The following is a 15,046-nucleotide window of genomic DNA, read 5'->3' on the forward strand; positions in this document are numbered from 1 at the left end:
CGTGGATTTTTTAAAATAGTTTTACAGCCTCTATAAAAGCTCGTGGATTTTTTTAAATATTTTTACAGTCTTTATAAAGGCTCGTGGATTTTTTAAAATATTTTTACAGCCTTTATAAAAGCTCGTGGATTTTTTTAAATATTTTTACAGCCTTTATAAAAGCTCGTGGATTTTTTAAAATAATTTTACAGCCTTTATAAAAGCTCGTGGATTTTTTAAAATATTTTTACAGCCTTTATAAAGGCTCGTGGATTTTTTAAAATATTTTTACAGTCTCTATAAAAGCTCGTGGGTTTTTTAAAATATTTTTACAGCCTTTATAAAAGCTCGTGGATTTTTTAAAATATTTTTACAGCCTTTATAAAGGCTCGTGGATTTTTTAAAATATTTTTACAGCCTTTATAAAAGCTTTATAAAGGCTAGTGGATTTTTTTTAAATATTTTTACTGCCTTTATAAAGGGTCGTGGATTTTTTTAAATATTTTTAGAGACTTTACAAATAGTCATTTATCTACATTTATAATTTACAAATTTTTCGCCTTATGTATATTGATTATTTTTTGTAAAACTATATCCCAAATTATATAATGCATTTTTAATTAAGATTTCCATATCTATTTCTGTCGGATTTCATATCACAACATTGTTCTGGCCATAATTCCCTTCGAAGTTTATTTTTCTTTCTTTTCTTGCTACTCATTTATTTTTCTTTTTAATCCTTTATCGTTTGCTAATAATATTCGCCCCAAAAGCAAAGGGACAATTAAAAAAGTTCTATTTTCTTTCTCTTTCCAAACATTTTCACCTCCTCCGCCCTCCACCAATACAAATTATATACCATCTCATGTACATATTTATTCGTTTCGGTTTATATAATATGCAGGTATATATGTATTTGTATATATTTCAATTTCAAATATTCTCTACACCACCACTACTACCATTGCATTTGTATAAAGCACCAACAACAAGAAAAACTATCATAGTTGTCATTTACATTATCCACAACATTTACATTTTTGCAATTAAATTAGTAATTTCTGTAAGTTAAACCCACCCACCAGCTAACCAGCCAACCAGTCATCCAACACAGAAAGTAGTACTCTAGTTACTGGACAGGATGTACATGAAAGGACACTAGAGGAAAAAATTAGTCCATTTCTTATGAAGGCTATTTCGCAAATACAAAAAAAAAAATAATAAATAAATTCGAAAAAGATTAGAAGTCGAAAATATAAACATATTTCGTATAAAAAAAGTTTGTTAAAATTTTTCAATTTTTTTTCTTATCCACTGAAAGTTGAGGATGTCCATTCCCTTCCAAAAAAATCATCATTTTCTTTTGGCTTATTTCAAGCAAAAAAAAAAAAACACAATTTCAAACCCATGGCCTCATTTTTTGGCTTTACTAAAATCACTTTTCCCCAATCGACAATTCTAAGATTATTTTTTTATTTTCTCCTCCCAACATTTTCCTCTGAGTGTCTAACCCAGAAATGTCTGCTTATCATAAGTATTAAAATATCCGAAAACAAAAACTGCATAAAAATCCAAAAATCCTTAAAACAACATACCGAGCAAAAATGAAAATAAAAACGTAGAGCTTTTCTCATGTTTTAGAAACTTCCTGGGCAAACACAATTTTTGCACATAATATAATTATTATATTTCTAACACTTTTCTACAAATGACAGCCAACCAAACCAAGGCCAGCATTTGTAGTTAGGTATGTATATATGTAGGAAGAGAGAGGGAGCTATGGAGGAATAGAAAATCTTGTACTTATTTAGAATTTGCGTAAAATTTTATTTTAATTTTTTTCTCTGTTCAAAGGGAAATTGTACAGTATTTTTCATATTTTTACAGTCGTCATTTGCTATGGGTTTGAATCATTCGGAATTGATAAGCCAAGGCAGGGGAAATTTATTAAATCTAGTAAACTATGTAATTAAAATAAGAGTAGATTTTGTGTTTAGGATATTTAAATTTTATATTAAATAAAGATCGGCATCCCTGAATTTGAACGTGGAATAGACATCCAAGAGGATAGGAATTCAGCAATGTCCAACTTCTAACGTAACGTTTCTTAGTGTCCTCTTTCACTACCATAAGAAAACCTCCACTCATCCTATAGAAGACCAATCATATAAAAGGATAAGGATAAATGTTTGACATATAGAAGACCTAAAGGCCTTTCTACAGAATACTAGGACGTATTTGTAAAGTGACCAGATGGTCTCTATATAGAAGACCAAAATGTCGTCCTATAGAAAACCCCAATAAAATACCAGAAAGTTTTCCTACGTCTTCTTAAAAAAAAGCGAAGGTCTTCCAAAAAAGGCAGATGATCTTACAATTGAAGAAGTAGATCTTCCAACAGAAACTAAAAAAATCCTAGATCCTCCAATAGAAGTACAAAAGGTCTTCGCATTGAAGACCAGGTAGACAGAAAGTCTTTATTATAAGACCAACCAGTCTTCGCTCGATGACGAGAATGTCTTTTTATAGAAGACCAGAAAGTTTTCTTATTGAAGACCAGCAAATTTTCATGTAGGAAACCAGATCAGAAGGTCTTCGCTTGGAAAACAAGTCGGTCTGCCTTGAGAAGAACAATGGTTTTTATATCCTCAGCATTTATGCTAACGAGGGTATACACACTTTCATACGGGCAAAATGTGCCTCATCGAAATAATGGTTTTAGACCCCAAGTATGTTTGGACGAAATGTGTTTCAGACAATTTGGAGTCGATTGAACAATGTCCGTCCGTCTTTCTGTCTGGCTACTATCGAACGGATGAACCGATTCGGTTCAAATTTTGGCTTTCGTAATATTTTGCCCAAACTTAGTTTAAGTTCGAAGATGGGCTTTATAGGTCCTCTCCTTCAGGTACCTCCCCCACAAAAGTTCGAAAATGTTCGGAAAAATTGGGCGCACGGTAACTCTGGAAGGGAGGAATCGATTTCGTCCATACTTTGCCCATCGTGAAATGTGTACCAGACTTAGATAAGGTTTCAATATGGAATCAATCGGTCCACACCTTCGGGTACCTCCCACACACAATTTCGGATAAGTTCACTTTAAGACCTGCTATCGAATCACTTTAATTTTTGTTGAAGCAACTTGCATTCGCTGCCTCAATTACGATGGTAAACGTTTTTTCAGGGGCAAGTCCTATGGCACCATATGTAGTGGCTGGAGATTCATTCTTTTTAGTATCTCCTCCGCTAAACTTTTGATCTTTAATCCTAATCAACATTTTTGTCGGTTCAAACGCCCAAAAATTTTAAACCCCCTAAATACATACCTTTTTTCGGAAAAAAATTGTTTCAATATACAAAGGCTGAGGTACATCTCTGTCGGCAAAGCCGACTGTTACTTTTTTACTTGTTTAACAGAAGACCGGCAAATGTTCGTGCAGGAGACCAGTTGGTCTCATGTAGAAGACAAGTAGGTCCTCCTATGGAAGAATAGTTGGCCTTCGTATATAAGATCAGAAGTTCTTCCTACAGAAGAGCAGTATATTGTTATAGAAGACCATTATGTCTTCCTATAGAAGACCAGAGATTTTTCTATCACAGACCAAACGTCTTCTAATAGAATAAATCTATAACATCAAATAGAAGACCAGAAGGTCTTTCCATCAAAGATTAGAAAATCTTTATTAGAAGACCAGCCATTCTTTGTAAGAAAACCAGCCATTATTCCTATGGAAGACCAGAAAATCTTCATTAGAAAACCAGAAAATCTTTCCTTAAAAAATCGAAAGGTCGTCGAATAAAAGAAGATAAGAAAGCCTACTGAAAGGTCATCATATAGAAGAATATAAGTTCTTCAGATAGAACAGCAGAAGGTATTTCTATAAGAAAACAGAATGTCTCCTATCATTAGAAGACCTTTTCAGAAAAGCTTCTATATGTAATAGAGCTCGTTGGTAGGACTTCTAATTATACAAGACCTCTAAGAAATATCTTCTAACCATAGAAGACCTTGTAAGAAGGTCTTCAGACTACAGAAGACCTTCTAACTATAGAAGCCTCTTCAGATGGTCTTCTTTCTAAAGAAGACTCCGTCAGAAGGTATTTTTTCTATAGAAGACCTCGATAGAAGATATTTTGTCTATTGAAGACCTCGCCAGAAGGTCTTCTAGCTAATGAAGGCCTCTTCAGAAAGTCTTCTACCTAAAGAAGACCTCTTCAGAAGGTCTTCTACTAATAAAAGACATCGTCAAACCTGTCAGAAAATCTTCTTCTAATTATACAAGACCTCTAAGAAATATCTTCTAACCATAGAAGATCTTGTAAGAAGGTCTTCAGACTGTAGAATATCTTCTAAATATAGAAGCCTCGTCAGAAGGTCTTCTTTCTATAGAAGACTCCGTCAGAAGGTATTTTATCTATAGAAGACCTCGATAGAAGATATTTGGGCTATTGAAGACCTCGCCAGAAGGTCTTCTTACTAATGAAGGCCTCTTCAGAAAGTCTTCTACCTAAAGAAGACCTCTTCAGAAGGTCTTCCACCTATAAAAGACAACGTCAGAAAGTCTTCTATCTATAAAATACCCCGTCGGAAAGTCTTCTATCTATTAAAGGCGTAGTCAGAAGATTTTCCATCCATAGTAGGCCTGGTCAGAAATTTCCCTATCTATTGAAGACCTCGGCAGAAGGGCAGTAATCTATAGATGACCTCGTGAGAACGTCTTCTATCTATTGAAGGCCTCGCTAGTAGGTCTTCTATCTAAAAAGTCCTCGCCAGCAGGTCTTCTATCTATAAAAGACTTCGTCAGAGTGTCCGATATCTATCGTCAGAAATCTTGTATCTATAGGAGACCTTAGAAGGTCTTATATCTTAGGAATACACCGTCAGAAGGTCTTCTTCTATAGAAGACCTCGTCAAAGAAGACTTGGTCAGAAGGTCTTCTGTCCATAGAGTGCCTCGCTAGTAGGTCTTCTACCTAAAAAAGTCCTCGTCAGCAGGTATACTATCTAAAAAAGTCCTCGGTAGGATGTCTGGTATCTATTGCCACAAAATCTTCTATCTATAGAAGACTTCGTCAGAATTTCTTCCATTTTTAAAAGACATCGTCAGAAGGTTTTCTATCTTAAGAAGGTCTCGTCAGAAAGTCGTCTATCTATAGAAGTCCCCGTCAGAAGGTTTTCTATCCACAGAAGACCTCATTAGATGGTATTTTATCTATAGAAGACCTCTTAGAAATCTAAATATAAACTCTTAGGGAGGTCTTCCAATTAAAGAAACATCCTTTAAAGGTCTTCTATCTTTAGAAGACCCTGTCGGAAGGTCTTCCATTTATTAAAGACCTCGTCAGAAGTAAATTTGTCTATTAAAGACCTCATCAGTAGGTATTCTATCTACAAAAGATCTCGTCAGGAGGACCTTTATCTATAAAAGTCACCGCAGGAGCCCTTCTCGTCTATCTATAGAAGGCCCCGTCAGAAGGGTTTCTATCCACAGAAGACCTAATCAGATGGTATTTTATCTATAGAAGACCTCTTAGAAAGATCTTCTAAATATAAACTCTTAGGAAAGTCTTCCAATTAAAGAAACATCGTTTAAAGGTCTTCTATCTTTAGAAGACCCTGTCGAAAGGTCTTCCATTTATAAGAGACCTCGTCAGAAGTGATTCTGTCTATTGAAGACCTTATCAGTAGGTCTTCTATCTACAAAAGGCATCTTCAAGGGGACCTTTATCTATAAAAGACTCCTCAGGAGCCCTTCTAGCTACAGATGACCTCGTCAGAATTCCTTCCAACTACAGAAGATCCCTTAGGAAGATCTTCTTTCTATTAAAGCCCTCCACAAAAGGTCTTCGATCTATAGAAGAACTCGTCAGAAGGTCTTATGTCTGTATTTTTATATCCATATGTAATCTCGCCTATGGGCACTGTTAGGGCCAATTTTGGAGAATAAATCTTCAGTTTAAAGAAATCATTATTTGTTAGCCATTCATTCATCCACCATTGACCCACATAAAGCCACTGGCCGTTTAAATGCCACCAAAAATGGTTGCAAAATTTGGCGTAAAACTCGGACATTTTCCCAAGTTTTTGTGGGGTTTTTTGCATTTTGTTATAGTATTTTCTGTTATCTATCATTCCATGCTTATAAGTTTGGCCTATGGATTTCCACGCAATTGGCCTAAAACGCAAGCAATTCAAAAAAATCGACTTTTTTTGTAATTTTCGACTTTTGAGGAAAAATTTAAATATTCGATAAAAATTTAATCATAAATCTTACATTCATCTTAAGTCAAAACAAGTAAGAACAGACTATAGTCGGACGGGGCCGACCATGTGATACCCTATACCACTATCCCTGTGCACTAGCTTTCCGGGCTAGCTGTTATAAGATGTGCATTAGAAATTTTACCAATTTTCACACAAAAGTTTTGATCAATTTAACCCGCTAAATATTATCCGATCATACCGTTGACTTGCACGCTACTTCTTCATCTCAAACCAAAACTACGTTAAAAATTTCGCGCCGATCGGACTATTATTGCGACCTACAGAGCGGCTACAAAATCGAGCAAAAATTTTGTTTTTGGTCCATTTCATCCCTTTAACATTTCACGATCATCGCCAAAAACTAATCAGTTCTATTCTGGTCCAAACCCGACCTCCATACTAAATTTCGTGACAATCGGTCCATAATTGCGGCCTCTAGCTTGATTACAATTTTTAATGGACGGACAGACGGACGGACGGACGGACGGACACACATCGCTAAATCGCTTTATCTCGTCGAGATATGAAGTTTGGTATACCACATGAGGGGTCTACGACGAATATTTCGCGGCGTTACATGAATTTTTGGGAAAACAAACTTATTATACCCTTTTCCACATTGTGGTATAGGGTATAAATATTCTCGGCGCTAAGTGGGTTAAGATTCTGGAGCCCAGCACTTTCTGCCTTTGGCCAATCACGAACCTCCAACCTAAAACATAAGGTACCATCCAAAATCAGTCCGTTGAGCGTGACGTTAGGGCAGCAACGTGAAGAAATCAAGAAGAAATTGGCAATGTTTTCGTATAACGGTTTTAATACAGTTCAGGGGGGTTACTCTCTATTGCGATGCGTATGGAAATTAAATGTGTCTGCAATGCGTTTTCCCATCTCCATGCGCAACTATTATTTCCATTTTATTTTCTGGCATTCGCGCAATCTGTAATACAAAAGCGTATGTCAAAATTGTGCGTTAAAGCAAATATCTTGCGCTGACAAGATATCAAACGCAAACGCATCCCAATATAGATTAACCCCTAGGAAGAAAACGCCTAAGCACTGTGCGCTAGAGTTATGCCAAAGGAACTATATGGAACTATCTAGTTCACTTCGCAGTTCCAATGGCCCAAATTTTTTCTTTGAACAAACTTCGTATACTCATACGTTTTGGAACTAGTACAAGGAACTAGGAACTAGATTACCGAAATCTAGTGTGAGCGACTCTTTTTTAAGTTAAAAATTAAACTGAGAATGTCCTCTCAAATTCTTAATGGCAATTTTTATTAAAATCATTAAACTCAAATTCAATATTTTTTGGGCCCAAGGGTTTGAAGAGGCAAAATATTAAAAATCCCTACAGTCCGATACCAAAAAAGCAGTCAGGAGAAAGAATCTCTCTTCAACGTGTTGTCGATATTGAATTCTAAATCTAAAATCCAAGAATTCTTAAGCAATTCTCATAAATTACGTATTGTCATAACTCCCATTGATACCGTGGGTCGTATGACTACTAACGCCTCAAATATTAGTCATACGCCCATCTTCAACTTGATTCTTATTTACAACAGTTTATACGTTTTTTTCCTTAATTAACACTATTTTGACATTTAATTAATACAAATTTACCATTTTTCTCTCTTTTCAGGTAAGTGTACTCCCTCCTGATAATGATATTAAGGTAAATTATATTAGAGAATCATAAGGTAAATTATATTAGATATCTGAGATATCATATGAAATAATGCGAAGGTTTTTTTGTTATTTTTGAAAAATTTTACCATAATTGGAAAAAAAATATTTTACAAGTTGAATAATAAATAACCAGTAATTTTTTAGCTATACTTGTATTATTCAAGCCGCCGCCTCTATTAGCAACTAATGTACATAGGGTCGTATATTAAACGACAAATTAACATCAGTCATACGCCTTAGGTAAACTTCACCTTTAATTAAAAGTTGAAATATTTTGTCAAATGTATTTATTTATTTATTATAATAACTATCTTTCTATTTTTTTAACAAAAATTAATTTTTACAAATACTTTTTTTTAATTTTTATATAAAATATTCCCCATATTTGTTTTTCTCTCTCCCCCCTAACCCGATTTACCAGAGTTAATAGCACGCATGCGATTATAGTGAGCCCATACTTCACACATTGTTGGCAGGGCCAAGCATTTGCACTCAACCGGATGCAAAGGCTTCGGTATATCACGTCTACATTCCGAAAACGCCGGATAAGGGGCATTAAGTTTTGTGCAATTCTTAGGTTCACGATTAACATGACATTTAGGGGGTTTACGTGCACTACGACAATTTGGCAATTGAAAGCTTGGACAAGTTGATTTGGTGTTAGCACCACATGTTGGTGGCTTACATGCTGTCGTGGGACGTTCTTGCCTTGGCCTCTTCTTCATTTGAGGATACACAATGTTTTCATAGCTACAAACCACTTTGGGTTTTATTACCAATTGTGGACATTCCGCCCAAGTTTGTTGGTATTCTCGATTCGATTTATCTGAACGTTTGTAAAACAACAAATCGAAACGTGTTACAGCATCCTTGCAAGGATTTGAGTCACATATATCGGGGATTTTCAATTGGATTTCAGATTCATTTCCTGTCACTGGGGTTGGAATTGTTGTTGTTTTTTGTTTTGTGTTGCTCTTCTTTTTGGATTTCTTGCTTAGTGGTGCACAGGGTTCGTTTTTGAAGTGCGTTCCACATTTCACCTCCGGCTTCTTTTCACAATCTTCACGGGCCTGATAGACCAGCTGGCAATGGCGACATTGGGCCATAATGGGTGTAGAGGGTTTCGGGGAGTTGACTAGGGCCATTTTTGTGGGTTGGGCCAGCAAATGACCCACGCGACATATTTGTGCCAAGCTTTTAAATGCCATGTTTAGTGGGAATGGTCAGTTTTAGTTTTTTTAGATTTAGAATTTTTAATTTTTAGAAATTTTTGAAAAAATAGACAACTTTTCACAGAGAATTTTAGTTGAAGAATGTTGAAAAGTTTTTGAATTTTGTATATTTATTTAATTTCCCCAAAAAAGCCAAAGCATGTTTTTCAAATGAAAATTAAGAAATGATTATCAAAGTGTCATATCAGAGGGTTTTTCGTTGATATTTAGGTCGTATAACTACTAACAGCCAAATAACAAGCATACGCATGGCTGTATCTTTAGAGTTCATCTCTTTTTGGAATAAAATAGAGAAATAAATGCGAAATCTTATAGAAGTCTTTTCGAGTTTCGAATCGAATTCACAAAGTTTCAACTTTTCAAAGAAGTCGACTATGGAAGGCCTTGAAGAGGCTACAAAATACACAACTGAATGCCTCGTAGGGGTGTCAAGAATCGTTATAAAATTCTTTACTCAGAGAGAATTTTTTCTCTGAGAGGAGAGGAAAACACCACTATTTCTTTACGAATATTCTCTGATGTGTTTCGTTGCGTTTTTCTTAAGAATTTTGTCATTTTTCTTAAGAATTCTCTGAGTGCTATTTCAGCCGTAACGTATTCCAAGAACAAAGAGAACAAGTAAAAAGTCCTTAAGTTCGGCCGGGCCGAACTTTTTATACCCTCCACCATAAAATAGTCTTAATTAAAATGGAATAATTAGGGTCCTTTCACAATTTTAGGTGGAACAACTTTTCGGCAATGGATAGACGCCTACTGCCTCCCACTATTGCTTAAATTACACTGTGAACACAAATGTTGGGGCAGAGATAATTCCTTTTGGAGATGGTCCAAAATATGGACCAATATTGACGATTATTTTTGAATAGACAAAATTGTAGCTAAAATTCTCAAAATACCGATCATTACAGCTAGTACGATTAAAAATTGCAGCTAAAATTCTCAAAATACCGAAAATCGGGAGATACCGTTATATGGGGGCTATACCAAAACATGGACCTATGTTGACGATGTTTCGTTGGACATGTTTTATGACCACTGAGAACTTCAAATGTCAAATAACAACTATTTCGGTTAAAAGCTGTAGCTAAAATTCTAAAAATACCGAAAATCGTGAGGTACCGATATATGGGGGCTATACCAAAACATGGACCTATGTTGACGATATTTCGTGGAGATGTTTTATGACCACTGAGAACCTCAAATGTCAAATTACAGCTAGTTCGGTTAAAAATTGTATCTAAAATGCTCAAAATACCGAAAATCGGGAGGTACCGATATAGGGGGGCTATACCAAAACATGGACCTATGTTGACGATGTTTGGTGGAGATGTTTCATGACTACTGAGAACCTCAAATGTAAAATTGCAGATAGTTCGGTTGAAAATTGGGGCTAAAATTCTCAAATTACCGAAAATCGGGAGGTCCGTTATATGGTGGCTATACCAAAACATGGACCTATGTCGACGATGTTTGGTGGAGATATTTCATGACCAGTGAGAACCTCAAATGTCAAATTGCAGATAATTCGGTTAAAAATTGTGGCTAAAATTCTCAAAATACCGAAAATCGGGAGGTACCGATATAGGGGGGCTATACCAAAACATGGACCTATGTTGACGATGTTTGGTGGAGATGTTTCATGACCACTGAGAACCTCAAATGTAAAATTGCAGATAGTTCGGTTAAAAATTGTGGCTAAAATTCTCAAATTACTGAAAATCGGGAGGTCCCTTATATGGTGGCTATACCAAAACATGGATCTATGTTGACGATGTTTGGTGGAGATATTTCATGACCAGTGAGAACCTTAAATGTCAAATTGCAGATAGTTCGGTTAAAAATTGTGGCTAAAATTCTCAAAATACCGAAAATCGGTAGGTACCGTTATATGAGGACTATACCAAAACATGGACCTATGCCCATATCCTTTGGGATATAAGTTTGTTGATCACTAGGAACCCTAAGTGCCAAATTATAGCTAATTCGGTCTGCAAATGTGGCGAAGAACGTCAAAATACCTCAAATCCGGAGGTACCGTCATATGGGGGCTATACCAAAGAGTGGACCGATATAGCCCATCTTCGAACTTGACCTGCCTATGGAAAAAAGACCCTCGCGTGCAAAATTTCAGCACTCTATCTCAATTATTGCGGACGCTAGAGTGATTACAACAGACGGACAGACGGACATGGCTAGATCGTCTTAGAATTTTATCTTGATCAAGAATATATATACTTTATAGGGTCGCAAATGATTAGTTCGATGTGTTACAAACGGAATGACAAACTTAATATACCCTCCATACTATGGTGGAGGGTATAAAAAGGCGATTTTTGGGTATTTCCGGTATTTTTAATTTATCATGCACAGCAGGTCGTATAACTATTACCCACAAATTCTTACTCATACGCACAGCTGTGCCACTATACAACAAAATGTTGATATCGCCGCTTTACTAGCATTTAAGAAGATTTTTAATGGCCTCGGAATTGACCTTGGGACCAGTTTCCCTGACATTCAAAAAATAACAAAAATTATTATTTTTTTTAAATCATTTATTAAAGACATTTACAATTTTTTTCCTTTCAATTGGATTTTACATAAAGATTTGTATGTTATCAAATCAAAGGATACCCCTAACAATCAATATAGAATCCCTTATATACCCATAATTACACAAAGAAACAAAAATAAAAATAACATAAATTATATTAATCTCAAATCTCCCAGTGAGTGGTTTTCAAAACTTTGGTCCAATCAATCTTGGTGGCCACGCAGGCAGGGGTGGTGGTAGATCATACATTAGCTTACGCCTTAGCTGAATATACATTTCACATTTGGAGCGTTTTTCCAAACACAAACATTCTGTAGGCCTTCTGGATTTGGGACATGGTCGACAGCACTCTGAAAATGAGGGATATGGACAACATCTCTTATGACAATCCGTGGGACCTCTGGGATTTTTACACAATGGTGGTTGCCTTGAGGTACGACAGCAAGGCATTTTTAAGCGAGCACATTTCTTTGTAGCCTCCAAGCAGCATAATGCCTTCAGTTTTGCCGAATCAAAGGCACACGCCGTTTGGGCACATTCCGTTTTAGAGCGTTTACATAGGGGAGGTAATTCCGTACTATCATAACAACACACCTTGCGTTTGCGTATTTGCACCGGTGGACACTCGACCCAAGTTTGCTGATATTCCCTGGCATTCTTGTCCGTGGCACAATAATACAAACGATCAAAACGTGGTAACATTTCGGGGCAGGGATTTCCACAACATTCAGCTGTGTATTCCCACACCGATTTTAGGGGTAATACTTGATTGTGCAATTTGAAGTCTTTCTTTTCACACAGCTCTCGCCGTTTGTAGCATGGGTCTTTTTGAAGGCGTTCTTCGTTGCAACATGAGGCAAGAGCTTTATCGGGTTTTTCGGATTTTTCCTTGGGGGATTGGGCTTTCATTTCTTTGGGTGAGGCGCTGCCACATTTCGGCTCTTTTGGCAAACAATTGGGGTTTTTGTTTTCTTTGTTGTCGCGATAACCCGTCATCTTACATCCCTTCGGCTTGGGACAATCGATTTCACAATTTTTCGCATATGAACGACGATTGGGGGATGTTGATAGCAGACATCGTTTTAAATTGTGGGATATACAGGATTTTAGCATTGTTTTGTAAGGAAAATCCTTTGCACAAAGTTTGAAGATGAAATTTAGCGGAAATAGTTTTTTCAAGATTTTATTTTTTTTTATAAATATTTTATAATGTTTTAAGAAGTGTAAATTGAATACTTGAAAATTTTTATTTGATTGGTTTTGAAGGAAATCCCATAGTCGATGGTATATATTTTTAAAAATGTTTTTTGGAAAAGGTATTTAAAAAATAAGTAGATTTCAGTTGAAGTATCTCCCTGTCCCCACTGGAATGTTTGTAGAAAAATAAGAAACCTTTATCCCCATTTTAATTTCTCATTAGAAATTCTGTATCTCTCTCTCTCTCACACACCCGCTCATACCTTGAAAACTATAATTCAAACTTTGTGGTTGGAGTGTTTACATTTACTTAACAAAATCTCCACGCAAGGCAGACAGACAGACAACCTCCTCGACAGGATATCAACAACATTAAATAAATTCATTTAAAAATTCTAGCTTTGGAGCCCAAAAAGTTTGTCCATTTCTAGAAATTATCTTTAGGCTGTTGTATTAATTAAAACGTTGGACTCAGAATCCGTAAACATACACACATCTACAAAAATGTTTAACATTATTAGTTGGCTTAGTTGGATTTATAATAAATAGTTTCAAGATTTCCTTGGCTGTTGTGGTTCTTGTTGTTGTTATTATTATTTAGCCAAAAGGAAATCTCATCTCTGTATGTTTTTTTTTTGTTACTGTTTATACCCGTCTTATGCTTGAATTTCATTTGCAAGACAGTGATTGGTATGGCAACATTTAGACAACTCTTTTTCCATAGTCATGGTGGGGTTGTTATGATGATGATGATGGCCAGAATACACTCCTAGTCTACATTCCCTCGGTGTCTGTCCAAACAGTCTGTAAATGTTTTGATGTTTAAATGCTCGACAATGTGGTGTGTTTAGCGTGTGTGGGTGTTTGGCTGGTTGGCTGGCTGGTCGTATGAATTATGCTCTGAGACATAAATGTGATTTTCTAATTGTCTGTCTATAACTTGTCAAATAATTTTGTAGCTTTTTTTTGCAATAAAAGATATGTTGCTGCGACAGGTTTATGATTTCATTTTGGGTTGTCTTCAATATTATTCATATTGGTTCAAGTATATCAATGCAAAAATAAAAAATAAGAATTATTAATTGATGGTTTTATTGTGGATTTTATTTATTAAACCCTCAGCATTTATGCTAACAAGGGGATATACACTTTCATGCGGGCAAAATGTGCTTCATCGACCCAAGAATGTTTGGACGAAATGTGTTTCAGATAATTTGGAGTTGATTTAGCCATGTCCGTCCGTCTGTCTGGTTGGCTGGTGCGCACGATAAATCTCGAACGGATTAACCTGTTCGGCCCAAAATTTGGCTTTCTTAATATTTGGTCCAAACTTAGTTTAAGATCGAAGATGGGTTATATCGGTCCACTCCTTCCGGTACCTCCCCCACAAAAGTTCGAAAATGTTCGGAAAATTTGTGCGCACGATACTTTGCACATCGTGAAATTTCTACCAGACTTAGATGAGGTTCCAAAATTTCGAATAAGTTCAGATTAGGACCTGCTCTCGAATCGCTTTGATCTTTGTTGCAACAACTTGTATTCATTGCCCCCCATACGACGGTACAAGTTTCATCAGGGGCAAGTCCATACTTCCTGGGAAAATAGCCTGAAAGGTGGAAAAAGCCCCTATGATACCGTGTGTAGTGGATGGAGCGCAAGATAACTCTCCAACGGATCTGCCGATTCGGTCCAAAATTTGGCCTTCGTAATATTTTGTCCAAACATAGTTTAAATTCGAAGATAAGCCATATCGGTCCACTCCTTCAGGTACCTCCCCCACAAAAATGTTCGGAAAAATTGTGCGCACGATAACTCTTGAAGGGAGTGACCGATGTAATCCATACTTCGCACTTCCTAAAATATCTACCAGATATAGATCAGTTTCGAATATGGACTATATTTGTCTACTCCTTCTGGTACCTCCCACACAAAATTTCGGATAAGTTCACTTTAAGACCTGTTCTCGAATTATTTTGGGTTTTGTTGTAGCTATTTGCATTCGCTACCCACATTACGACGGTAAAAGTTTTTTTCAGGGGCAAGGCCATATTTCTTAGGAAAATAGCCCGAAAGGTGTAAAAAATCCCTATGTCACCATATGTGGCTGTCGGAGAGCACCATAACTCTC

At 36.2% G+C, this 15,046-nt stretch overlaps 3 protein-coding genes across 14 annotated transcripts in view; 1 reads left to right on the forward strand and 2 right to left on the reverse strand.

The window, feature by feature from the left end:
* The window catches only part of pdm3 (POU-domain protein pdm3), a 352,720-nt gene that overhangs the window by 218,250 nt on the left and 119,424 nt on the right, over positions 1-15,046 (forward strand). The gene's annotated exons all lie outside the window — the stretch shown is intronic.
* Positions 8,208-11,702, reverse strand: LOC141387248 (uncharacterized). Its single transcript, XM_073956625.1, has one exon. The coding sequence runs from the start codon at positions 9,141-9,143 to the stop codon at positions 8,340-8,342; it is 804 nt and encodes a 267-aa protein (XP_073812726.1). The 5' UTR covers positions 9,144-11,702; the 3' UTR covers positions 8,208-8,339.
* Positions 11,702-12,995, reverse strand: LOC141387246 (uncharacterized). Its single transcript, XM_073956624.1, has one exon. It carries the CDS (start codon positions 12,832-12,834, stop codon positions 11,908-11,910), a length of 927 nt encoding a protein of 308 aa, XP_073812725.1. The 5' UTR covers positions 12,835-12,995; the 3' UTR covers positions 11,702-11,907.

Source organism: Musca autumnalis, unplaced genomic scaffold, assembly GCF_047663935.1.
Source record: "Musca autumnalis isolate F117 unplaced genomic scaffold, ASM4766393v1 scaffold_5, whole genome shotgun sequence".
Classification (NCBI taxonomy): domain Eukaryota; kingdom Metazoa; phylum Arthropoda; class Insecta; order Diptera; family Muscidae; genus Musca; species Musca autumnalis.